Raw genomic sequence first — 27,651 nt, 5'->3', positions numbered from 1 at the left:
TTAAATATCAAAACACAAACTAAATCGTTTAATTGAAGTTACATAGGAAAAAGTACCAAAAAGGTCTTAAACATTTTCACATTGACATCAATTGAGTCCTCTCGCTTAATTTAGATTGAAAATTGTTGACGTGGATGCTGGCCGTCCTACGTGATATGACCGACCATGATATGGATAATTTTTAAATTTTAATATTTTGAATATTTTTATTTATCTATTCTTTTTTCTTCTCTTTTTTTTTTCCTTTTTTCCTTCTCTTTTTTCCCTCTGCTAGACACCAACCTCTATGATGGCCGGCAAAAGTCGTCGGCCACTAAAAAGGGCCACCCCTCGCCAGATTTGGCAAGGGGACCCTCAACCAAGGTCAATCTCACCTAGGTGAAGGGTGGCCTCACCTAGATGGAGAGGGGCCTCGTCAGCCTTTGGCCATGGTGAGGGGTCTTGCCCAAAGGGCAAGGTCCCTCACCGGTGTTAGGGCTGGGCGGGGACCTCCTCTCTGAATTTGGCGAGGAGCAGCCTCGCTCTTACTTGCGGTCAAACAGAGGTTGACGACTGGTGGAGGGAAATATAAAAAAAAAAAAAAAAAAAGAAAAAAAAAGGAAAAGAAAATAACAAAACTAGTAAGATCGAAGAAACATCTAAAAGTTAAAAAAAAAACCCCACATTAGCAATTTCTAGTCTAAATTAGCCGTGTGGACTCGATTGTTTCCAATGTAAAAATATTTGTGACTAAATTGATCCTATTGAATGTTCAAGACTGAATTAATATTAATGCAATAGGTTTAAGAATTTTTTGTACTTTTCTCACAATTATATATGTATATTATGTCGTGGCAAATCGAAAAGCTTTGACATGTACAAGAAAATGCATTAGTGACTACCATAAGAAAGTTTGGGAATTAACAACAAAAAAAGTAACTTGAAATAATTTGATGTCATTCAAATGAAGTCAATAAAAAAGAAGATTAAATTTGTGACATAGTTGTATAATTCTCTTATGCAAAATTTTAAAAAAAAACAGAATATAAAAAATTGGCGCTTCACAAGAAGTTTATAAGACTACCACCCCCTATTTGAGCATAAGATATGGATCATTTACCTCAAGTGGTACTCCCTTTGACATTTTAATGGATGGCTCGGGCATTTTCTCTACCCCTTCTTATCCTAAAAAAAAGTAAGGGCACCTTGCGTTTTTGAACCAATAATCATCTTTTGATTAACTTAGACTTTTTTGTTCCTCGGGATCAACAAAGGATAGTACATGAATATTCACATGTTGTCAATCGATTACGCCTTTCCACCCGATCTTTGTCTTGACGCACCCTCCGTGGACGAACCTTGCAGAGGAATCCCGAGGTTTTATAAATGATTGAAACTCGCCGAGGTATCGGGAAATTTATTGTGCCGGATAAAAGATCTTCACGGATGGACATAAATTGACAGGATAAGTTAATGTCTGTTTCTTTAACATGTTTGAAATTTAATTTTGTAGGCTCAAGTACTCGAACTCAATCAATTTCGTGCAATCAAAATCATTTTTTGCAGCAGTCTTGCTCATGATGACATGGTGACCATCGATTTTGCAATTATTAACAATTTGAAATACAAAATAGAGTAATTTTTCTATTCTATTTATGGAAAAAGGCAAAAAAAGAGCCCAAAAAAAAAAAAAACTCAAGGAAAAAAGTCTGACCGGTTGCAACTTGGTATGCTTTTCCTTGTAAGCACCGTAATTTATGGCAAAAGCATGTTTCATGCGTAAATCTAAAAAGGTTGTCTGAACGTAGGCACAACTTATTTTAACTAGAGGGCACGGAAATCTTGACTCTTCTCACCTGCCCTCGTCCCACTTGCCAAAATTGTTGCTTTAGGTCCATTCTCGTGATAGTCATCATCGCTCAACTTCTCCATTCAATCAAAGCAATTGACTCAGCAAATTATGACCAATTATTCTCCACATGACCCGTTTGCCAATCAAGTACATGACACGCAATTAATCGAGTTTTAGATAAATCTAATCCAGTCCGTATCATAAATATCGCAACAACCCATTTATAAACCGTGTGATTCGTAAAATCCCTCTATAATGACAAAAATCAACAAGGATAGGAATCGAAAAACGAATGAAAAAACAAGCATGCCACCGAAAACAAATGTAAAAAAAAAGGAAGCGCAGTCCATCTAACGTGGAATCGCACTCGCATCTCTCAGTTACATGACATGGACTTGACCGTCTTTGTCGAGGTGTCAATCGCCATGGTGCAATTCATTTGCGAGATCTTGTTCTTCTTGAACATGAACATGACTGTGATCTTCCCTTTAAGCTCGCCCTGACTGTTCAGGGTTATGATACCTGAGCTTAGGTCGCTCCCAAGATTCGAGTTAACATCGCTGGACAAAGCAGAAGAGCTCAGAGTCACGTTTGCATTGATCTTCTTGGTGGACTTGAAGTTGGCCTTGCTCTTGGGGATGACCGCTTGCCCCACCTGAACACCTTCATAGGTGAAATCAACGGTGGAGGCGCCGTACTTGAAGGGGCCCCAGTTGGTGTTCTTGACCCGGATCGGAGCGACGAAGCTCATGTCGAACGAGGGAGAGGCCTGAGTTCCGACGGTCAGGGACTGGAAGTCGAACTCGGCGAGCCTGAACTTCGGGGACTTGAACTTCATGATGACCAGCACGAAAAACAGAGCTTGGACGACCTGAAAGATGACAAAGGCGATGATGCCGACGGTCAACTTCATCTTCTTCTTGCGCTTGGCCTCCTCCTCCTCCATGGTCAGTAGCGACTCCTCGTCGGTGCGGTGGTGGCCGTTCGACAGTTCTCGGGGCCGGTATTGGTTCTCGTTCTTCTCTGCCATCATCGCTTAATCTCGAAACACAAAGCCTTTTTTGCCTCTTCTGTGTTTGGGATTAAGAATTTCCTCTCTCTCTCTGAACAAGTTGAATGCGAGAGAAAGCTCTGAATGATGGAAAGGAGAGGGCGTTGCGAAGCTTTATATACAGTATTGCAGAGTCCTGTAATGGAGCATTGTCAAAGGAGCTACCGTGGAGATGAGCCTACTTTGGTTGACTTGATGCCCGACGGCGATGTTTAATATGCTTAAGCGCGTCCCCTGTAGCCCCTTGAACTTTTATAGGCTTCTAGAGGTAACCTGACGAGGCGGAATTTTCTGCGATACGCAAGAGATATTTCGTTATATTATATTTTTTGAATAGAAGCTTCCATAGCTGATCTTTGCCCTCATTCCGTAACTTCCAATTAAGGTATAACCGAGTCGGACCCATCTCGATTTAGAGCGAAGCTCGAGCTCAACTTGCCTCGCATGCTCGATGCTTGAAAGACTCGAATGCGACTCGATTAGATAATAATCAATCGATGAAGGAACTTAAGCTCGTTCTCTGTTGTAGTAGTATTTGGCATCGCTTGACAACAGATTCTATATGATCTTTATATTTATGAGATCTTCTTCCACTTATCGGTTTAAACTTTTTTGTTGAAAGGGTGTCCACTACTACTGGTCAAATTCCACGTGCCATGCGTAATCCAACTCCACATCGCTTGACAATTAGACAATCTTGATCTTGAAATTACTTGGGGAATGTGGGTTTGCAATGTAACTTTAAGAATACTATGTCTAATAAATATTTTTTCCACGTGAAAGAAAAGAGCACGATTTTTCTCACGAGCCCACGAGCTAAATATGGATAAGCTCGAGCTCGATAAGATACTCGAAAAGTTCGGGCTCGGCTTAAAATTTCATGGGACCAACAAAAAAAAAAAAAGGACCATAGAAATGTGATCCGGCAGAGCTTTTTGTGAGTCGCTTGGCTTAATTTCTCTCCTCCTTTCAAGTTTTAACCACAGTGTAGACATGGAAAACGCACCGGGCAGGGCTGCGCGGGGCTAAGGGCAAGGTTGACTGGCAAAGCATAAACTGCAAGCTTTGCTTTTTATGGGCCTTGGGCCTTTTTCTATTTAAGAGATTTTTGTTAGATGGACATTTAAAATGGGTAATAATGCAGTAAGTACCAAAATTTTTGCTCGTTTCAAATTTGAGAATCTAATATTGTTGGCCCAATCAAGTACCTGCAACTTTTCAAATTTAGCCCAAAATGAAGACTCCATTAAAGAAGCTATCGGTTTATGTGATTCTACTAACGTGGCTCGCTTAATTGAATAAAGTTAAGCACAATTGAATAATGGAAGCCGTTAGCCCGATAGTTTAACAGATCTGTCGGTTATTTCTAGCCACACGATCTCTTAATCGATGAGTATTTTATGCAAAGCACGCAGTGATGGTGTGTGGATCTACGATTGAAATTGTATCGTTCCCGACAGTAGTGTCGGTGAAGCATTTCTCTTGGGTAATATGGCTCTCTTACTTTGGCAAAAATTGTGCTATCTCCAATATGGCATGGTGTCATCTCAAAAGGCCGCATTGGATGGAGTATAGACAGATGATGGCTATTTGACCGTGTTAGTGTCTAAGTTGGCATTTTCCGTCCTCTATTTCAATGGATGCCTGAGATTTCATTCACATTTAAGAAATTAATGTACTTGATTGTTAAAAGAGCAACAGTTAATGTACTTATGATGTCATCACTGCGTATTAAAAATCCAACAACAAATCATAGCGCATGCACGAGATTTTACATTCAACTATACGCACTCTCGTTCTCTTCCCAAGACTATGTATTTTGCTCACCATCACATTTGGGTAACTTTAATTTGCTCTCAGAGTCTATACTTCGAGATTTTTTGTCAGCATAATTCACGACTGATCACAATTACGAGACGGCCATGCTCGAAGCAAAGGCACCATGAAAGTAGTTAACGTCGAAAGCGTCGAAGACGGCATTGAAGCACAAATTGACCTTGTTGTGATTGTACATGGGCTAAGGAAGATTTATCGCACACAAAGAAAAGCTGGGGTTCTAGCTTCCCCGACTCGATTAACGAATGCTCGACTTGTTGCTTGGAAATTCAATGCGAGCGGGGTCTTTGATTACCATGAAATATGATTTTGTCTGTGCTCAAGTTTCCTATAATTGCTAAGCTCATGTGCTTGTATACTCCTTACTAGCTATAGATATCCATTTTTCCTCCCCAAAGGCCTAAGGTCTAAAGGGGCTAATTTGAGGCGGGATGTTGACTTCGCATGTCTCAATCCCGTGCATCCACGGTTGCTCTATAGCAAAGAAAATAAGCGCTTTGTTTATTTGAGGGTAGGATGGCTTTTCGAGTGGAGCACGACCGTCTCCGCCCGCCTTGGTAGACTTGACTTGGCCTTTGCTTTTTGATTGAAACAAGAGTTCCGAGACCGACATCGACCCCTTAACTACGTGTGGCCGGCAGGCCTGTTCATCTTTTAGGCTCCATTCGTGGATTAATGAAAACTTTTCATCTTTCATTATCGATAACGATTCATAATATTTTCGTGAAAAATGAATTCACTTTTGTAAGTGATGCAATCAATCATTTTTAAAAATTACATTTTCCAAATCTTTTATTTTTCGCGAAACAATCGGAACCTTAATGTTGTGTCATTCACTTGCGCTCATCCTTTCAAGATTTTAGAACGAATAAACTTGCTTTCCAGATACTTATTGTAGGATGAACATGTGGGCAATGCGCAATAATAAATTGGATCGTACGTAAAATCACCCAAAAAAAAAAAAAAAGGATACATCATTACTTAGCCAAAAGGGTTAAAGAAGAAACACCCCGAAAACTAGAGTATGCATATGATTCTGTAGCATACGGAACCATATAATAAGCGAAGGCATACAAGCGCTCTAGACCGAGAACCACCCTCTCAACTCTCGACAGCCTCAGTCGCAATGCAAGGATTGGACCGTCTTTGTCGAGGTATTGATCTCCATGGTGCAATTCATTCGGGAGGTTTTCTTCTTCTTGAACATGAACATAACCGTGATCTTTCCATTAAGCTCGCCCTGGCTTTTCAATGTGATGACGCTCGAGCCCAATTGGTTCCCCAAAGTCGACTTAAGATCGGCGGACAAACTAGTGGAGCTCACAGTCACGTCCACGTTGATCTTCTTGGTGGACTTGAAGTTGGCCTTGCTCTTGGGAATGATCGCTTGTCCCACTTGGGCACCTTCATAGGTGAAGTTGACAGTAGAAGCACCGTACTTGAAGGGACCCCAGTTGGTGTTCTTGACCCGGATCGGGGCGTGGAAGGTCATGTCGAACGAGGGCGAGGCCTGAGTCCCCGCGGTCAGGTTCTGGATGTCGACCTCGGCGATCCTGAACTTGGGGGACTTGAATTTCATGATTACCAGGATGAAGAAGAGGGCCTGGACTACCTGGAAGATGACGAAGGCGATGATGCCGATGGTCCACTTCATCTTCTTCTTGCGCCTAGCCTCCTCGACCTCCTGGAGCGACTCCTGGTCGCTGCGGTTGTACCCGTTCACCTCCGCGGGGTGGTACTGGCTCTGGTTCTTGTCGGCCATGGATGCTGGGATGGTGAATGGTGATGGTTTCTCTTGATTCTTTTCTCCCTCTCTTTCTTTCCTTCCTCAGGGAAAAAGGAGCGAGAAAATTTTCTGGGTTTTTTTCCAGGGAAAAGTGGCGGAGATGCGGGAGGAAGTGCTGATGCTTTGTATTGCTGGAGACGGTGGTATATATAGTCTGTCGAAGTGTGTGTATCGTGGGGATGGGGGAGTTGAATTTTCCAGGGAAAATTCATGCTCGGACAGGGGCCAGAGAACTTAGTACACGGCAAGACGAAAAAAAAAAATTTATAATTGAGGTGGCTGTTTCTTGACTTCTAGATGCCCGTGACTTTTGGGTGTGTGTGTGTGAGAGAGAGAGAAGGAGAGGAATGTGCATGTAGCGAAGGTGTTCCCATCAACGGTCATGGCCGGAAGCTTCGGTCTTGGTCATACTTAGCGCGCTGAATTTTCAAACGAAGGCTCCTATGGAGGAAGAGTTTTGGACCGTACATATCTCAGTCGGTCCAATATATATATATATATATTTGAACGTGTTTGTGTTCAGCTTAGTTTGTCGTTTTGTGGGACCCGATATTTTTGCAAGGGAGAAAATTTGAGAATAATGTGTCGGGAGCTACTATTCTAATATCCCGATAATACTGTCATATTCTGATCCCATTTTTTTTATAATTAACAAATTATTTATGTAAAATACGCGGTAATAAAGTGTGGATCTATAACCATCCGGAAAGCATTTCGTGGAAATCGATCCACGCGCTCTTCATTCGATTCTCAGATCTTAGCGTGGTGGGGGAAATTATTTGTGGGATTGTTTTATTCTGGGGTTGCTGACGTTGAATGATGGGGTGGGTTCTAGAAGCCCTGGGGGGATAATTGTAAAAGGAAAGAAGACTTTGGGGATGAATTTGGAAAAGGGATGGAAAAGTCGGGGTGTGAAATTGAAGGTGGGCTTTAAGTTCCGCGGGGGTGGCCCACGACATTGGCTTTTTCCTTCCATTTGAATCCCGCGATGACAAGGGCAAAAGGGTCTTTTTCCCAAAATATCTTTTTTCATCCTCTAACCCAGATACCAACTGTAAGTAAAATTTCATGCTTTGGTCGCCTGAACTTTCTACCATTTCCAGTCCAAAAAGTTCCAAATCCATTATACGAAGGTCAATTCGGTCTAAAAAAAAATTGCATCCAAGACTGGTTAGAATGACTACATTGGCAAATCGTTAAAATGTTTATAACCAAATTGATAAAATTAAAAAAAATTAGGATTAAATTGATCGGCGGACAATAAATTTCGGACTTTTACGACTGTTCACCGTCCAAACTTACACCCGAGAAATCATTTATCTCTCTCCTTTGCTCGCTATCTTCATTTTCTTCTCCCAATCCCAATCCCAATCCTCATCCAAACGTAATCACAGAATAGGATTCGCATGTGGTCCTAATCAGAGTTCTCTCTTTCCAACAACTTGGGTCTTAATGACGACCTACGCCCTGCTCCCTGAATACTAATTGAGTAATCGATCCACGCTTGCGACTTTGATAGCGTAGTCTTCCCCGCTCTCCAGCAGCTTATTTTTATAAACGAATGTCTGCTTCCTCAAAAAAGGAATAATAAGCTCGCCTGAAGATGGTAGATGCACGTATTATGCAGTGTTGATTCTTTGATTTGAGCTTGTAAAGCCCATTTTTTACGTTCAATGACCTACAAATTGACTCGGGTCAACACGTTCTGATGTCCGAGGGAGGGACAAGATGGAGATATTACGATATGAGGGGACACACTTGGCATTTTCACGTTTTATATTAGAGCAACATGATATTGCTGAACAGAATTGCTTATGTAACAGTTTTTAGGTGATTGTAAAAACTAATAATCTATTTTGAACCACAAAAAATAAACAATAATTAATTAAAAATTACTGTAGAGCCCACTCTTTTAACAATTTGTGAGTAACAATATAGTATTATTCTCACAACCAACCAAAGACAGTTATATTATCAAAGTCTATTATCGGATTACGCAGGTGGACGTACCTTCTCAATTGTGGCGAATCATCGCCATTATACCCTTTTTTTTTTCCAAGGCGTTCTAGATGATATTATCAGTCGAATTAAGTAATGGATTTAGAATCCTAATTTCAAGCCATCAAATATCTCCTCTCCTCAACCAAAACCTAATTGCCTTACTAGTAATTCTGTATAGTAAAATATGTCGCCGAGTCCACCCATTGGGAACCCGAAAACAATCCATCTACGAGCTGTCGGGATTATAGAGTCTAATCGTCGAAGACTTGCGTCCAATCGAGTGGACCCGAAGACGCCGGCTTGGGGGTCGATGGCGCAGATCCAAGCGTTGGCCATTTGGGTCACCGCCTCAAGTGATGACAACACAAGTTTAGCCCATGAGAAAGGCAGGATATTATAAGTTGAAGGCCCAGACATCACTGACCAAGTCTTTCACACGATTTGGTTTGGTCGCTTCGAGAGCCAAGGCTTCGAGTTCGATTGCAGGCGATTTGAGACCGACCCCTTAAGATATTACCTTTGCTCCTTGCTAGCAATTCTGTATAGTAAAATATGTTGCCAAGTCCACCCATTGGAAACCCGAAAACAATCCATCTACAAGCTGTTGGGATTATAGAGTCTAATCGTCGAAGACTTGCATCCAATCGAGTGGACTCGAAGACGCAGGCTTGGGCGTTGATGGCACGGGTCCAAGCATTGGCCATTTGGGCCACCGCCTCAAGTGATGACAACACAAGTTTAGCCCATGAGAAAGGTAGGATATTATAAGTCAAAGGCCCAAACATCACTGACCAGGTCGCTCACACGATTTGGTTTGGTTGCTTCGAGAGCCAAGGCTTCGAGTTCAATTGCAGGCGATTTGAGACTAACCCCTTAAGGGATTACCTTTGCTCATTGCTAGTAATTCTGTATAGTAAAATATGTTGCCAAGTCCAACCATTGGGAACCCAAAAACAATCCATCAACGAGTTGTTGAGATTATAGAGTCTAATCGTCGAAGACTTGTGTCCGATCAAGTGGACTCGAAGACACCGACTTGGGCGTCGATGGCGCGGATACAAGCATTGGCCACTTGGGTCACCGCCTCAAGTGATGACAACACGAGTTTAGCCCATGACGAAGGCAGGATATTATAAGTCGAATGTCCAGACATCACTAACCAGGCCGTTCACATGATTTGGTTTGGTCGCTTTGAGAGCTAAGGCTTCGAGTTCGATTGCAGGCGTTTCAAGACAGACCCCTTAAGGTATTACCTTTGCTCACCAAGGACTTAAGTCCATGCTATAAGCGGTGGAGTTCAAATGAATTTTAAAGCCCCTTCCTTTTTCTTTTTTTTTTTTAACGCGTGAAACCGTATTTTAAAATTTGGATGATGACAAGGTTGACTCCTGAACTTTTCTTCAAGATTCCCGGACGCGGAACCATTACTTATGGCTTCCGTGTCATAGTGAATTTTCAATTGAGACTATATTGCTCCCACAATTTCTAAAATCTAAGCAAAAATATCCTCATTTCCAATCATACTAAATACACACAACCGGGACCCAATGAATACTAATAGGACACATAGTCCTAAAACAATTGGCGGCAAACAAATAAGCAGACCACACAAACAATCTAATACAAGAGATCGCCCTCTCAACTCTCATCTGCATGACAAGGACTTCAGTGCCTTCGTGGACACATTAATGGCCATAGTGCAGTTCATTTGCGATGCCTTGTTCTTCTTGAACATGAACATGACCGTCACCTTCCCTTTGAGCTCGCCTTGGCTGTTCAAGGTTATAACCCCCGAGCTCAACTCACTCCCAAGAGTCGAATCGCTCGGCAGGCTCGTGGAGTTCAAGGTCACGGTGGCATCGATCTTCTTGGTGGACTTGAAGTTGGCCTTGCTCTTGGGAATGATCGCTTGTCCCACTTGGACACCTCCATAGGTGAAGTTAACGGTAGAAGCACCGTACTTGAAGGGACCCCAGTTGGTGTTCTTGATCCGGATTGGGGCGACGAAGGTCATGTCGAACGAGGGCGAGGCCTGAGTCCCAACATTCAGGGACTGGATGTCGAACTCGCTCACCCTGAACTTGGGGGACTTGAACTTCATGATGACGAGGACAAAGAAGAGGGCCTGGACAACCTGGAAGATGACGAAGGCGGTGATTCCAATTGTCCACTTCATCTTCTTCTTGCGCCTCTCCTCGTCCGTCAATTGCTGCGACTCTTGATCCTTCCTGTAGAACACCATCTTGATTCTGGTTTGTGGGTGATATTCGGTTTTGGTTTGCGCTGGAAAGCTAGTGTTTCAGCGACGGTTTGCTCGAAGCAAGAAAGGTTTTCTCGGCTGCGTTTGGCGGGCGAATTGCTCCGATGTGTTTGAAGGGATTGTTGATGCTTGGTTGGGTGGCTATGTCGGGTTATATATAGTGATTTTAGGGGTACTACCACCTTATATTATGAAATTTCTAGGGGACCTTACTGGGAAATGACCGTAGTAAGACTCGGACAGCGGTCAGAGGAGTTTGGTACACGGCGGCAAAGCGTGTTTTCTTAGGGTCGTTTTTCTTGACTTTCTAGACGATCGTGACTTTTCGACACTGCAAATTGTTTTCTTATTTACGACGAACGGTCAGCGACAGAAGCTTCGATTAGTTTAATGTTTATTTTTATCCGGTGGAGGGCTGCAATATAAAAGCTGAACCGTCTAAGTAGTTAGGCTCTGGAAGTTGCTCGTCCAATTGGACCAACTCTCTTAGATAAAATCACTTGCTGAGAGTGAAAGTTGAACCTCAGTTTATATGCTAACGTGAACAAGCAGTGGCCTATAATCACGCCTCCCGGCCAAGGTATGCCTAGAATCTCTCTTGGCTTCTGTGTTTAGAGTTCTACTAAGCGGTGAGGTTCTTGCTACTTATTGGTTTGATTGGTGTGTTTTCAAGTATTTGGAGTCTTTTAACATCTGTAGGTATATCTTGTGATTATGATAGCTTAGAGGTTAGAAAGGGTTCATTGGTCTCAATTGGAGAAAAGTTTTCAAATCATGTACATCTCTCCACCTTATGTCCCTAATTGCTTTGTTCCTGATCTTATTCCAGCCTCATCCGCATAGTTTTTCTTTTCGAGTGTTGTGATTCGCAGCGCGAATTTCCCTTGTGAGCTAGAGATATATAACGAAATCTCCTGCCTCGTAGGGGACCCTCTGTGACTCGTGCCGAGCAAAGCGGGTTGGAGAGGATCCCCATAGGGAGTAGAAAACCATCAATAAGGATAAAACTTTGCCCCCACGGGTCGGAAGACGAGGATTAATCAGGTCTTGAAAACCTCCCAGCCCAGCCCCGCTCGCAAACTTTTCCCTCTCTCTTTTTTCTTTAACCGGCTTCAATACGCGCACTACTGTGGAAAATTGATTGTTTCAATCTAGTTTTCTGATTCATAAATTATAATTTCTACTAATGCATGTATCTTTTAATCATTTTATTGGTAAATTTAATTCAACCAGTGTAACGTATACTGAAAGCACAAACGTTACTATGAAATAGTCGGTAATCCATTATCGTCCTAAGCGATTAGAACATAGTGGGATCTCAAAACGAGATCGAGGAGCTCCATTGGTTAATGATGCATCGTTAGTTAATGATTGTGATAGCTTAGAGAGGATATAGGGTTATTGGTATAAATTGGAAAGCAGTTTCAAATCATGTATGTCTCTGCCCCATATTTCCTTACTTGCTTAGTTCTTGATCCTATTCCAGCTTCTTTAATATTTTTCTTGTCTACAAGTACTATAATCTATGGCATGAATTTTATTTACGAGCTAGAGATACATAACTATGTAAGGGTAGAATACCACATAGATTGGGGTGAATAGGTGATTTTAAATGAATTTGATGAACTCACGTGGAAACAAAACAATCATGTGAAATATTATCAAAATTGAATGAGAACGGAGTTTGAATACTATTAGTGGTATGATGATATTCACCGGTGCGCAAGATTCTATCAAAAGTAATGAACAAGAGCCAAGAGATAGAGAAACTTGCACACAAAATTGTGTTTCGGCTTAGTGTAAGGCTATATCAACTCTCCCACGCCGACAACCTACTGGCTGGGATTTCACTATGAATATTCTTGGAGTTACAGCGTAGTACGTGCTGCTTCTACCTGAAACGCTTCTATCCAAAGTTGATGGATCACACTATCACATGCCAAGAACTACTACTACACTGCCAACACTTCTAAAAAAATTACAATTTGTATCTCATGTAAGACAAGTATGATAGATTGAAGTTCTCTTGAACTTTGGAATTTTTTATTCTTGATCTCTCTACGTTTCTTCGGTACCTTGGTCTCCTTTTATACTCCTCAACTTCCAATCTACCTATTGGATAGTGTTCGGAGCATCACTTTCCAATCAACCCGTTGGACGAGATTGTACAAAGAAGATTGAGCAATCGTTGAGGGATAAAATCAGAATCTCCATCGATTTGGTCACTCATACAAACAACTGTTGGTATCCATAAGTAGAATTCTTCACTTAAGGAATGTAGCTTGTCTTGGGAATGATTGCCACTCAATTAAGATGCCTTGCTTAAAAATTTGCAAAACAATCAAGATGTCTTGCCTAAAGATACTATCTTTAAGATGGATGATCAATCATTGCTTTCTATACTAAGAAATCTAAGCCGGATTAATAGCTATGCCAATATAATCAATGGGGTTTGTGTCTAAATATATATCCATATGTATACCTTGTAAATCTGATGATATCTAGCTATAGCTTAGGTTTTGACGATATCAACTAATCTGATGATATTCAGGCCCTCGGGCAATACTCAAGAGTAAACTTTGCTAATATCCCGCATTCGCTTTGCTGTTATCCAAGTATAAACCTTGCTAATATCCATACAGTAGCCTTGATGACATCCAAGTATAAACTCTGCTAGCTTATATCTTCTAGTTCTTCCAAGCATATTGACAATCGGCGCTCTACCTTATTGTTCACCTATATAAGGTCTCTCCAAGCTTTATCGACTCTCTGTTCTAGTTGTTCACCTTCTACTCAAGTACCTTCAGCTTGTAGACATCTCTATACCCAATGTCTTGTGTACCATTGATAGAGACCTCCTAACCTTTACATATCCTATTAGGACACCAGCTGCATAACGGCTTGTGTATCTTTCATCCGGTTCTACTTAACCAATAAATACATAGTAACATTTGATTATTTTGTCATGTTCAAAACATTATAAGTGATTTTCCTAAAAATAACATGTCCTTACCCCATAGGGACTGTCTCTAACCCCTGTTGACCAAAGCGGGTTAGAGAGGGTCCCTTTAGGATTGGGATCCCATCAATGGGACTCGAACGGGTTGCTGGACGATAATGAATTGCATCTCAAAAACCACACCAGGCCCCCTCACTTGGTTTTATTTTTCTTTTATTGTTAACTAGATTCAACATAAGCTACGGAAAATAATTTGGTTAAAGTTTTTGTTAATTCTAAAATTATAGATTCTACAAATGCATGTATCCTTTGATTATCCTTATGATTAATGTATCTCCATCTGTGTAACATATCTTGAATCTTGACATGTTAAGAGCAAACTTTGCTATCAATTTGTCATTAATACTTCATTATTCTAAACAACGGCCCCCAGTGAGAAATTATAATGAGATGGAGGATCTACATCTAACTTAGATGTTGAATAAGTTGGAGGCATTCCAAAAGAAGTCTCCCATGTGAACACTTTCGTCCGAGCTATTATTTTCCTTACCGGGAGCATTTCAGCCCAATTTACGTGCACCGTCAGATCTAATGATGCCACGTGGAGCCCACCTTTCATCTAAAGGTGAACTTGAGTTCGGTCCAAATGATCCGACATCATTTAAGATATTTTCCTTTTTTGATGGTAAGGTATTATTGCGGATATTTGAAATTTACTCTAAAAAATAAATGAGAATAAAGTGGTGAGAGATTGGTTTTCTCTTGGGTTAGTCTTTGCTTCCCTATAACAAACGTGAGTAGAACTCAAATAAATAATCACAACACATTTTTCCCATGCTAAAAATATAACAACGACCTAATAAGCGGGACCAAGAGAACTGGACAAAATATAAACCGTTGTGCAAAAAAAGATTTAGGGCTGAATTAGCAAAACTGAAATAAGTTTAGGACTTTTTGGACAATTTTCTCCAATTTCAAGCCACCAATATTTCTCATCTCCTCCACCAAAACCTTAACCCCTTGCCAGAAGTTCCCTAAATTACAATGTGTTGCTGAGTCCATCCGTTGGGAACCCAGAAACAGTCCATCGATGAGTTGTTGGGAATATAGAGTGTGATCGTTTTGGTCTCATATTCGATTGAGTGGGATCGAAGATGCAATCTGTGACATCGATAGCATGGCTCCGGGGATTGGCCATGTGGGCCACAAGCTTAGGTGATGACAACATAAGTCTAGACCATAAGGACTCAAGGCAGGCATTGAAGTTGAAGGTATAGACATCACTAACCAGGTCGTTCACACAATTCGGTTTGGTCACTTGAGACCTAGCTTTGAGAGCTAAGACTTCGAGCTTGATTGCAGATGTTTCAGGAATGACCCCTTAAGGTACTCCCTTTGCTCACCAAGGACTTAAGGCCATGCAAGAAGCAATGTAGCTCAAAGAAAAGTATAATGAACGAATGGGAAGAAATGGAATTAGATTTTGAGGTATGACTTCATTTTCTTTAGGGAGTTATTTGCCCTCACAACATTGCTAATGTGTACTAGCAAAGTCTCTAGCAAAGTCTCGTAATGAGAATATAAGATAGTAATTTTAATATTTCTCCAAGAACTCTCAAAGGGAAACAATTGAAAATAATGTTGTATTTTTCTTGGAAAGAAAATATAAAAAAAATATGGAAGTTGTGAATTCAATTTTTAGCGAAAATCTTTGAACGGACACAACCTTTCGAAGGTTAAGAAATTATGTCCGAACAGAGAACCTTCCAAAAATTACCAAAGTACCAACAATCCTCCACTTTGTTTGTAAAACAAAATTACAAAATAAATTTTCAAAATATACAACCAAAATTTCCATGAGATTAATATACATAATAAAGGCGACTTTCAAGTTAAACATTTACTTAGTGCAAGTATCTTAAAATTCTATAAAAAAAAAAAATAGCACTATTATGGTCTTGTGTTTGTTCCTATTTCATGAGCTCTCTAGAAAGTAACCTTGACTTTTGTAAGAAGCGACGCCACTTCTTAGCTAACATAAATGAAATATCTACCATGTGTTTGTTTTACTAATAAATACATTACTAATTTATATTATACTTCATTAAGAATATAACTCAGCTTACAAAACGTAACAAACGATACGGACTTCTCATGTTCATGCTAATGTCAATATTAAACAATCACATTCAGTAACTTATTTTACCCATTAAATCTTATGACTAGTGCTATACTATTATGAGGTTGGGTTACAATTATTGGTGATTTTATTCAAAGGGTTTCAATCCCATTTCTTTTGAGGTCTTCTTCACCACATCTCTTGGTAGAGCCTTTGTAAAGAGATCAGCTAGTTTCTTGCTAGACCTCACACTAGAAGTGTCATAACTTGAGTACGGCGTTCACTTGAGTGCCATAACTTTCAAAATGTTTATTTAAGTGCCATAACTTTCAAAAATCGTTCACTTAAGTGCTACGTCGGAGCAAAATCGTTCACTTGAGTGCTACAGTAACTTTTCCGGCGTGCCACGTCGCCTTTCCAGCATCTACAAGAACTTTCCGGCATGCTACAGCAACTTTCTCGGCGTCTACAGTAACTTTTTCGACTGCCACGTCAGCTTTTCCGGCTACCACCTAAACATGGCACTTAAGTGAACGATTTTTAAAAGTTATGGCACTTAAGTGAACATTTTGAAAGTTATGGCACTCAAGTAAACGCCGTACAAAAGTTATGGCACTTCTAGTATACTTTTCCCGACAATTGTTGTAGTACTATCCTAAATTAACTGTCTCGCGTATGCATATCTTATAGTGATACGTCTAGACTTGCCATTGGAAGTGAAACTATAAGCTCTTATCAAAGTAACCCGACTATTAAAGTGAATAAAAATCAGAGGAATAGGACTAGCCCACAATTTGATGCCTAACAAAAAATTCATAATTTGATGCCCAACAACAAATTTCTAATCCATTTAGCATCTTTCCTAGTTGCTGCTAAAGCAATGAATTCAAATTACACCGTTAAGTGAATTATGCATGTTTGTTTCTTGCTCAGCCAAGATACGGTACATCCACCTAATGTGAAAATCCATCCATAAGTGGAATGTCTGTCCCCCACAATTGTAATCCAATTAGCATCAGTTTGTTCTTCTAATATATTCGAATAATCATTATAAAACAATCTCAAATCTTTGGTTCTCTTAAGATGACAAAATCCTTTAGTTGTTCCATGTAAAAATTCTCATTTACATCTCCTTTTGACAAAGCAGTTTTGACATCCGTTTGATGAATGCAAAGATTATAAGTGGATGCTAGTTATAGGCACTACAAGAACATATGTATAAAAAAAAAAAATATTCCTTCTTTTTGTCTATACCCTTTGGCCACCAATCTAATCTTAAAAGCTTGGATATAACTATTAGAACTATATTTTCGCTTGAAAACCCATTTGCACCCAATGAATTAGATCCTTTTGGTAAATATGCTAATACCGAAGTATTATTGGACATAATTGAGTCCATTTCATTGTTTATAATTTCTTTCCAAAAAGAAGCATCTTTAGAAGACATAACATCACTAAATTTTAGGATTTCTTATAGGATTAATACTAAAGAGTATTTAAGTACCATGTTATTATCTCTGTCTCTTTCAATAAGGAAAACATTAGTAATAAAATTTAGACCTAAATCTTTCAATTTTCTTGGTCTAGTACTTCTCCTAAGTTCAGTCATGCCTTTAGAATCATTTGTTCATTTCTCACAAGAGTGTACTTGTGTTTCTATAAGTTTTGAATTATTTGTATCTTGTATTTGAACATTCTTATCAATACTTTCAATACTTTTCAGAATATTTAGTCTAAAAAAACTCAACATCTCTTGATTCTACAATAACATTTGACACTAAATCAAGAAACCTATAAGCTTTACTATTTTCAACATATAAAAGAAAAACGCTTTTGATAGCTCTCCGATCAAGTTTTGTCCTCTATGGGTCGGGTACTCAGTAATATGCCAAGTCCCCCATACTTTAAGATATGAAAATTTTGATTTTCTACATTTTCTCAATCCATAAGGACTAATGTTATATCCTATTATGAATATAACATGCAATAAGCAATGCCTGTCCCCACACTTAACAAAATAAACTAATGACTAAAGGAGGGCCACCGATCCACCTTTCGCTAGACATTGTATCAGCAGAGTCTACTCCAACAAAACCAACCTAAATGCTTATTCGACACATGCCATAAATACTTCCTAGTTACCAGCTTCACCTCTAATGAAGATAATTATGGATGCAATCGGTATCAAATGATATCAGACAAAGGGAAAACCTCGGTATCTATACATATATAGCATCGTTAAATCAATCATTCCATTGATCAAACCCACAAAATTTGTCCTTTTTTCTTTTGCAACAAATTCCTCTATAAACTGAAAATACCCGTAATTCATGGAAAAGTACTCGACTCGGTCGAAGGGAAAAGACATTCTCAACGCCATCAACAGTTCATTGATTGATAGACCCTTATAAATAGTTCACTAATTGATAGACCCACCCAAGACTCTTCTTATAGATGTCGTAAGTGCTGCATAACTCGATTATATCGCCCCTAAAATCCCATATCTTCTCTCGAAAGCCTTGGGTTTCACTAATCCTCAAGGCTTCGATTCCAAATATTGATGGTGAAGTCCCAATGGATGGTGGCTTCACCGCGAGTTTATGGAAGTTCACTTTCTCTTTGAAATTGAGCATGCACATTAAATTCGAAATGCTTGAGACTCTTTGGAAGTTCACTTTCTTTGTGGAAGTTCACTTTCTCTTTGGGTAGTACCACAAGGGCTTCTTAGATCGATAGTCTTCATTTGTGATATCTTGTCCCGAGATAGATTAACCAACTAATGGAGGGCTTTTCTAGTGTATGAAGTTATCAATAGATGGTGATCCTTAAGCACGCTTTTGAATAAACATATATTTTCATTCTTCCCCACTATTATCCTTTTTGAACAAAAACCTCTTATATCAGTAATTGGTTGGATATTATCGCAAGTTTCTTCTAGAATGTTATAATTCTAATACATTGGGCCAACATTCATATTGCAAATTTGCAAAACCATGCAATACCCACTTTAGCTACAAATTTTTCTATAACCTTGCACCACTCGTGACAAGAATAGCACTGGATCCATGTGACGATATATTGAAAATATGCCTCAAATTTGAGGCCGAAAAAGAAATTTTTCTAATTCGAGTAGGTTTCCAATTTTGAATAGGTTTCTTAATTGATGATTTCCTAGTTGGAGAAGGTTTCCTATTTTGAATCTAACCATTACCTATAAATAAGAAAAAGATGTTTTTCATGAAGAGTATCAAAGAGGAGCTTGTACTAGTGAATTATATCCCTAGTGTTTAAAGCTAATTAAATCTTGTGAGTAAGATTTGTGAATTCGTTCGTGCGATTGATAGATTATTTCATGAGAAATTGTGGAGTTAAACACTTGTGGGTTATTTGATGTAATCTAGATTGGGAAACACCGAGAATGTTTCAAGAACTTGAGTGTGGTGTGCAATCTTCGTTGTATCGCTTGATCTATAGTGTAATTCGTTACTTCTCCTTCTGTGGACGTAGGTCTCTACAATCGAACCTCGTAAATTTGGTTTCCAATTTATTTTATTGTGTGGGGGAGAAACCAAAGTCAATGAAGCAAGCTGATTGCGAATTAGTGGATAAACGAACGACGGGTGTTATTCGGGCGACGCCGGCTCGTAACGTCGCGTTTAATATTGTGAAAGAGAAGACCACTACAAGTGTGATGAAAGCTTTGTTAGATGTGTACGAGAAGCCCTCTACAATTGACAAGGTATATTTGATGCAATGTTTGTTTAACTTAAAGATGAGCAAAGGTACGTCAATTGTTAATCATATCAATGAATTCAATATGATCGTTAGTCAATTGAATTCGGTTGATGCGGTGTCTGTTTAACTTAAAGATGAGCAAAGGTATGTGTTTTGATTTTATTAGCATCATTGCTTGATAGTTGAAATATTATTATTACCGCTAATAGTAATTCCTCTATGTCAACAAGTTTAATTTGATAGGATTCGAGATTTAATTCTGAGTGAGAACATCCGTAAAAAAGAATCAGTTGAATCTGTGTCTACTGCTTTAATAGGTGAAAATGGAGAAAGAACTAGTATTCGTGTTAGCAAAAGTAGTATAAACATGAACAAGCGTAGTTAGTGTAGGACTAGTGGTGCTTTATGTTGGAATTGTGGCAAAAAGGGGGCATCTTAGAAGAGATTGCTTTAAATTAAAGAATGAGAAAGGTAAGGGAATTAGAGTTGAATCTGCAGATAATGTTGCAACTATAGTTGGCTGTAATTCGGATAGTGCTGATTATGTCTTATTTGTCACTGGTGATTCTTTATTTGATGGATAGATTATGGATTCTGATTGTTCGTTTCATGTTACACCAAACAAGAACGGGTTTAGTTCTTATCAATGCATGGATAGTAGTAAAGTGCGGTTGGGGAGCAATATTGAAAGCGATGTTATAGGTGTTGTCCATGTTAGAATCATAATGCATAACGGTATTATGAGTACATTGACTAGAGTGAGGCATGTTCTAGAGTTGAAGAAGAATCTAATTTCTTTAAGTTCCCTTGATTCAACTAGGTATCTATATTCTTGAGAATGCGGAGTTTTGAATATTATTCGAGATACCTTTGTGATAATGAAAGGAATCAAGCACAATGGCCTATATGAGCTTCAAGGTGATAGAGTAACAGATTTTTGCCACGAGACATCGGATGCATCTGCTCGAGAGTCTAAATTGTGGCATATGCATTTAGGGCACGTTAGTGAGAGAAGTCTAAAGGTTCGACGTGAAAGAAATTTACCGTGTATTTATATTGTTGACGAACGAATGTATGCGAATGTTGTGATTTACATCAATGGAGAAAGTGCGGTTTAATGTGACTGTTGGAGAAATCATGAAAATTATAGAAATAATTCATTTGGATGTTCATAGGATGTCACAATTTCTATCAAGGAAGAGTGCCAAATTTATGCTAACAATTATTAACGATCGCTTGAGGAAGATGTGGGTATTTGTGCTGAGACACAAGTTTGATGCTCTTATCGGGATCAAGTAGTTGAGAGCTTTGATAAAAAAGAATACTAGTAAGATGATCAAGCATGTGCGAATTGCCAAAAGCATGGAGTTTTGCTCTGAGTTGTTAAATGAATTCTGCATAAACGAAGGCATAGTGAGACATGACACTAGTGCCATTGAACCACAACATGTTATAGAATTGATAAGCAGAACATTACTAGAGATGGCCCATAAAATGCTCTCTAGTGCTAGTATGGCTAGAAGATTTCTAGCGAATGCACCGAGTAGGATGAGCTACCTGGTGAATAGAGATCCCCATCGATTGCAATTGAATGTTGGACTCTCGAAGAAGTGTAGTCGAGTAACATTGCTAATTATCTTGTAATCAGAATGTTTGATTCCCTATGTTATGTTCGAATTAGTGATGGTAAGCTCGATAGAAGGGCAAGAAAGTGCATGTCCCTTGGCTATGCACAAGTTGAGAGTAGTTATCGATTGCGATACCCGGAATTAAATTCACCTGTTTTCAATAGAGAAGTTACAATTGATAAGTCTCCAGTACTTTTGGGAAGGAGTGATTTTAGCAGTGTTTATCCGGAACTGAACGGTGTTCGGTTTGAGATGGAGTTTCAATTAGAAACTCATGAGGTAGCGAGTACTAGCAAAGTAATCAATACATATAGTGTTTATAACAAGGTGGGGCCTAAAGAGCCAATGATTGTTGTAACTGCTATTGTTGACAAGGTCCGTATTCGATCTCCTAACATATATAAGTGCAACAATGATTTTGCTTTATGTATGGTTGAGGAGATTATGTTAGAAAATCCTTGTAGAGCAATTAAATGTGCATGTGAAATTGGTGTTCCGATAAGGTGCTCGGTTATATCGAAGTTCAAGTGCGGTTTGGACTTGGAAGATGTCTATGGCGATTGAGGACATGGGGGCTATGGGAGAGTAGTAGTGAAATTCGAAATTTTAGCGAAACAATTGTGCCTTGTCTCAAACATTTAGCAAAGGTGGAGATTGTTGAAAATATGTCTCGAATTTGAGCCCAAGAAGAAAAGTTTCCTAATTCAAGTAGGTTTCCTAATTGATGGTTTCTTAATTAGTGAATGTTTCCTATTTTGGATCCAACCCTTGCCTATAAATAAGAAGCAGATGTTCTTTGTGAAGAGTATCAAAGATGAGGTTCTACTAGTGAATTACATCCCTAATTTTTTAAGCCGATTAAATCTTGTGAGTGAGATTTGTGAATTACTTTATGAGATTGCCATATTATTTTGTGAGAAATTGTTGAACTAAACACTTGTGGGTTATTTGATGTAATCGGGGATTGAGAACCACGAAAAGTGTTTGAGTGAATCAAGTGGGGTTTGTAATCTCTATTGTATTGCTTGATCTATAGTGAAATTCATTACTACTCTCCCCATGGACATAGGTTTCTAGGACTGACCATGTAAATCTGGTGTACGATTTATTTTCTTATTCTGTCCATTTTATTCTTCCACTATTTACCTCTGCAACAAGGATAAAAATTGGAGAATCCATCATAACATTACCCAACCTCTTGCAACTACGTGGCAGCACTAATACTTCAAAATCACGCGTTTTCAATCTTATTTTTTGAATCTCCTTCCGTAGCATTCCACGCCCTGAACAGGACGCCTCCAATATTTACTCATTGTTGAGAAATATAATGAACGAATTGGAAAAAATGGAATCAAACTTTAATGCATGAATTCAATCTCTTTAAGGAATCATTCACCACACAAACTTACTAATTGTTACGGCAAAAATCTTCAAGATACAATAACGTCTCGAAAAGAGAATATCATATAACAATTACGATATTTCTCCAAGAACTCTCAAAGGAAAACAATTGGAAAGACGGTTGTATTTCTCTTGGAAAGAAAATGAAAAAAATATGAAAGTTCTGAATTGAACAAACACAGCTTTCCAAAAGTTAAGCAGTTATGTCTAATTAGACATGACCTTCCAAAGGTTGCACCCTCTGAAATAACCAATAATAAGGAACCGTCAACTGAGAGAAGACACCTCTCTGCTAATAAGTAACCATCTAGTGAGAGAAGACACTTCTTTGTTTGTTTCACAAACAAACTACCAACAAAATGCCCCCTTTGTTGTTTAACGAGAGAACCGTAGGACAATGACAGAGATGGCTCCTCAACTTTTCTTCAAGGTGCGTGGAGGCGGGACCACTACTTGTTGCTTCCACATTTCAAAAACCTTTTCCAAATAGATCGTTAATGTCAGAACAAGATCCACCGTAGTTAATGGGTCTGGCTCGGCCGCGATGAGCCTTGGAGCGAGTCGTGGTTTTTTTTTTTTTTTTCAGAATGGAGCAAGTTGGGTTCGTTAGCTTGGATTTTGTGTGTTAATTAACTCTTCTAGCAGTAGCAGACACAATACCCCACCGATTTCCATTTTTTTTTTTAACTATGTAGATGAATAAACTTGACATTGTTCCTAATTCTGACAAAAGAAAAAAAAAAGCATTGTTCCAAATTTCACTGTCGAAGTGCGGGGCTTTAGTATTCGTGGTTGCAAGATTTGGTCTTGGATAGTATTCAGTTGAGACTATATTGCTCGTACAATCGTAAGGTCTCAACATCCAAACAATCAGCATTGTCTGACTTCCAAAATCTAAGCAAAAAAATCCTCCATTCCAATTACACTACGAAGAGAAAATGTATTCTAAGTACACAATTCAACCGGAGCCAAATAAGCAACCACACAACAACCTAATATAGAGATCACCGTCTCAACTCTCATGTGCATGACAAGGACTTCAATGCCTTTGTGGACACATCAATGGCCATAGTGCAGTTCATTTGCGAGGTCTTGTTCTTCTTGAACATGAACATGACAGTCACCTTCCCTTTGAGCTCGCCTTGGCTGTTCAACGTGATGACCCCCGAGCTCAACTCGCTCCCGAGTGTTGAATCGCTAGGCAGGCTTGTGGAGTTCAAGGTCACGGTGGTGTCGATCTTCTTGGTGGACTTGAAGTTGGCCTTGCTCTTTGGAATGGCCACCTGTCCCACCTGAATGCCTCCGTAGACGAAGTTAACGGTGGTGGCACCGTACTTGAAGGGGCCCCAATTGGTGTTCTTGATCCGAATTGGGGCGACGAAGGTCATGTCGAACGAGGGCGAGGTTTGAGTCCCGACGGTCAGGGACTGGATGTCGAACTCGCTCACCCTGAACCTGGGAGACTTGAACTTCATGATGACGAGGACAAAGAAGAGGGCCTGGACTACCTGGAAGATGACGAAGGCGATGATGCCGATCGTCCACTTCATCTTCTTCTTGCGCCTCTCCTCGTCCGTCAATTGCTGCGACTCTTGATCCTTCCTGTAGAACACCATCTTGATTCTGATTTGTGGGTGGTATTCGGCTTTGCTTGAAGAAAGGAAGGTTTTCTCGGCTGCGTTTCGTGGGTGAGGTGCTCGGATGTGTTTGAAGGAATTGTTGATGCTTGGTTGGGTGGCTATGTCGGGTTATATATAGTGATTTTAGGGGTGCTACTACCTTATATTATAAGTTATTTAGGGAACTTACTGGGAAATGATCATTGTAGGACTTGGACAGCGGTCAGAGGATTTTGGTACGCGGCACCAAAGCGAGTTTTTTATGGTCGTTTTTTCTTGACTTTCTAGACGCTCCTGACTTTTCGACAGTGAAACTGTTTTCTTATTTCCGTTGGACGGTCAGCAACAGAAGCTTCGATTAGTAATATGTTTGTTTTTATCTGGTGGAGGGCTGCAATATAAAAGCTGAACCGGCCGAGTAGCTGGCTCTGGAAGTTGCTTGCTCGGTTGAACCAGCCTCTTGATCAAATCATTTGCTAAGAGTGAAAGTTGAAATCTCAGTTTCTATGCTACGTGAGTAAGCAGTGGCCTATATAGTCGCGCCTCCTGGCCAAGGTATGCTTAAAATCTCGCTTTGCTGCCCTGCTATGTTTACAGCCAGTTCTTGTGAGCAGTGACTTTCTTGCTACTTATTCGTTTGAGCTGTGTGTTGGAGTGTTTTGACATCAATAGGTATATCCGGTGATTGTGATAGCTTAGAGGTGGTTTCAATTGGAGAAGAATTTTCAAATCATGTACATTTCTCCATCTTATATCTCCTAAGGCTGATCTGTTTTCGGTCCGCGCCGGAGGTCCCGATTCCCAGTTTCCTAAACCGGGGACAGCATGAACATCTCTCCACCTTATTGTCACCGATTGCTTTATTCTTGATCTTATTCTAGCCTCATCAGTATTGTTTTTCTTTTCGAGTACTATGATTTGCGACCCGAATTTCATTCAAGAGCTGGAGATACATAGAGAAATCTCCTTGTCCTCTAGGGGGGCCCTTTCTGACCCGTGTCAAGCAAAGCAGGTTAGAGAGGGTCCCCATGGGGAGCACGGTTTCATCAATGGGGATGAAAACTTTGGCCCCACGGGGTGCAGGGCGAGGATTAATCGGGTCTTAAGTACCTCTTAGCTGCGCCCGCAAACTTCTTTCCCATTTTATCTTAACCGGCTTCAATGCGTGCATTGCTGGAGAAAATAAATTTTCTCTTTTGTTTACTTAAAACTTATTGAATTCATGCCAATTTAATTATAAATTTTGACATTTGTGACTACCAGCACTCTGCTCCCCAAATACTACTGTTTAATATGTCCACGCGTGAGACTTTAAAGCGTAATCTTCCCCGCTCTCCAACAGCTTATCTTTAAAATGAATATGTACGCTTACTCAAGAATGTAAAAAGTCCTAAAACTATTGCAATTGTGTCAATTCAGTGCTAAACTTTTTTTTAATATTTTAATATTAAAAAAGGCGTGCGATCTAATATTTTAATATTTTTTAAGTTTTTTGAACTTTTTATATATATTTTTATTTTCTTTTTAAATTTTTTCTTGCCCTTTCCCCTTCCCCTTCGCTTTCTCTGTTCTCTCATGCCCTACGGACCTTCCCCTTCGCCATCATTATTCTACCACCAGCTTCGGTATTCTACTTCTTCTCCACCACCGGACCTTGGGACTGGCCAGAGGACGACCGGCGAGGTTCTCGCCATGGTCGGGTGAGTGAGGCTCGGCATCGCTAGCCCAAATCTAGCAAGGACGGCCGAGCCTCTTCTACCCCCAACTCCGGTATTCTACTTCTTCTCCATTGCCGGACCTCGAGATAGGCCAGAGGACGACCGGTGAGGTCCTCGCCAGCCGCTGGTGAGGCTCGGCAACTGCGAGGCTCGGCCTCGCCCGGCCATGGTGAGGTCGGCAAGAGCCTCGCCGGTCATCCTTTGTGATCGTCGCCGGTCGTCCTCTATTAGCCTCGTCAGTTGTCCATGGTATTGGAAACTCTCCTCAGGCACGGGATAACAAGGGAAGAGGATGGGGCCCAGGAAAACAGAGCGAAGAGGATGAGGAAAGTGGAAGGAAAAAGTAAAAGAAGAAAATAAAAAAATTCAAAAAAACTTAAAAATTATTATAATATTAGGTTACCAGTTGGCCGGCATCTACTTCAGCTTTGGCCAGCCAAAATTCGCTAGATGGACTAAATTGGAAAATTTACAAAAGGTTTAGTACTGAATTGGCAAAAAAAAAAAAAAAAGGTTTAGGATTGAATTGGCACAATTGCAATAGGTTTAAGGTTTGTTTGGTAATTTTTTCAAAGATTAGGACATGTAAACCACGGTACAATGAAGAAGATACCAAACTTGAAGATAATTCTACATTTTCCAGTAGGAGGAGCCTCACTATGGTCGGGTAAGGTCATCCTCGCGGGACTTCGCCTTTGACCGATCGCCAAGGTCCAATGACCGGTTAGAGGAAGGAGGGGAAGAAATAAATAGAGAAAGAAAAGAAAAAAATGAAAGAAAGAAGAAAAAATGAAAATAAATAAATAAATCAGAAAGTGTTAAACTATAATAAGAATTGACCACTTAGTGCCGGTAGCGTCACGTAAGACGGTTGGTGTCCATGTCGCCGATTTTGATCCAAATTTAGCTAAATGAACCGAATTGGCACAAATGCAAAGGTTTGGGACTCAATTGACCAAAAAAAAAAAAGGTTTAGGACTAAATTGACACGATTGCAATAAGCTTAGAACTTTTTAAGTAATCTTCTCCATAAAGAATAATAAGTTCGCATGCAGCTACTAAGGCCCCGTTTGGTTCAACCTTGGGAATGAGCATTGTGGCTTTAAAGCCCCTTGGCCAAATGCAAATGGTGTTTGGTTCACTTTTTGGCTCACTTTGGAGAGAAGCAATTGCATCTCAAATGCTCTCAAAAGGTTTTTAGCCCAAAGTATCTCTAAAGGACTTTTGCGAAATGCAACTAATTTTTTTTTTTTTTTAAATTTGTCACCTTAGCTTGCCTTCACCCATCGCTGCCCCCGCTACCCACCGCCACCGCTCACCGGCCGTCGCTTGCAGCCCACCATCCACCGCTGCCTCCCATCTCCGCCGACCGCAACAAATTGCCGTCCATTGCCACCGATCGCCAACGATAGCCGACCGCAGCCGCCACCCGACAGCCGCCCGGCTGCCGTCGCTCGCCGACGACACCATCGACTGCCGCTGCCCCCCACCGAACACCACCGCTCGCCGACCATCACCTGTTGTGACACCCCATTTTAATATTCCTTAATAAATAAGGATTAGACGAAACGGATTGGAAGGCTGACTCATGCGATGAAAAGTAACAAAAATTTTGGATGAAGTTGTCGAACTAGGTGAACGAGCCTAGAAGAGCGTGGGCTAAGTCGAACCCGAGATAACGAGACCACATATATAAACATATACATA

General features: G+C 40.1%; 2 protein-coding genes across 5 annotated transcripts in view; both read right to left on the bottom strand.

The window, feature by feature from the left end:
* Nucleotides 1-2,062: 2,062 nt before the first annotated feature.
* Nucleotides 2,063-27,651, bottom strand: part of LOC115746432 — a 30,645-nt gene continuing 5,056 nt past the window's right edge. Inside the window, exons 1-2 of one of the 3 annotated variants that reach the window (XM_030682187.2) lie at nt 5,934-6,745; nt 2,063-2,305 (exon numbers count right to left, since the gene is read on the bottom strand). In XM_030682187.2, coding sequence (XP_030538047.1) covers nt 2,208-2,305; nt 5,934-6,480 — 645 coding nt within the window. In that variant the 5' untranslated portion in view covers nt 6,481-6,745 and the 3' untranslated portion in view covers nt 2,063-2,207. Of the gene's footprint in view, nt 2,306-5,631; nt 6,746-10,393; nt 10,782-27,651 lie in introns of those variants that run through there. The other 2 variants (XM_048275855.1, XM_048275854.1) reach the window with 2 other exon arrangements.
* On the bottom strand, nt 9,999-24,340 carry LOC115746433. Of its 2 annotated transcripts, none has more exons than XM_048275856.1 (2): nt 23,597-24,340; nt 9,999-10,122 (listed from the first exon to the last, which is right to left on the bottom strand). In XM_048275856.1, the coding sequence occupies exon 1, from the start codon at nt 24,221-24,223 to the stop codon at nt 23,627-23,629; it is 597 nt and encodes a 198-aa protein (XP_048131813.1). In that variant the 5' UTR covers nt 24,224-24,340; the 3' UTR covers nt 9,999-10,122; nt 23,597-23,626. The 2 variants fall into 2 exon arrangements, with proteins under 2 accessions (XP_048131813.1, XP_030538048.1); XM_030682188.2 differs by lacking the exon at nt 9,999-10,122 and adding an exon at nt 12,866-12,877 and having other exon boundaries at nt 23,616-24,340.

The sequence above is a fragment of the Rhodamnia argentea genome, chromosome 3 (genome assembly GCF_020921035.1).
Source record: "Rhodamnia argentea isolate NSW1041297 chromosome 3, ASM2092103v1, whole genome shotgun sequence".
Taxonomy (NCBI): Eukaryota; Viridiplantae; Streptophyta; class Magnoliopsida; order Myrtales; family Myrtaceae; genus Rhodamnia; species Rhodamnia argentea.
Note: the sequence above shows the minus strand (reverse complement) of the source record. Positions and strands in the feature narration are given on the sequence as shown.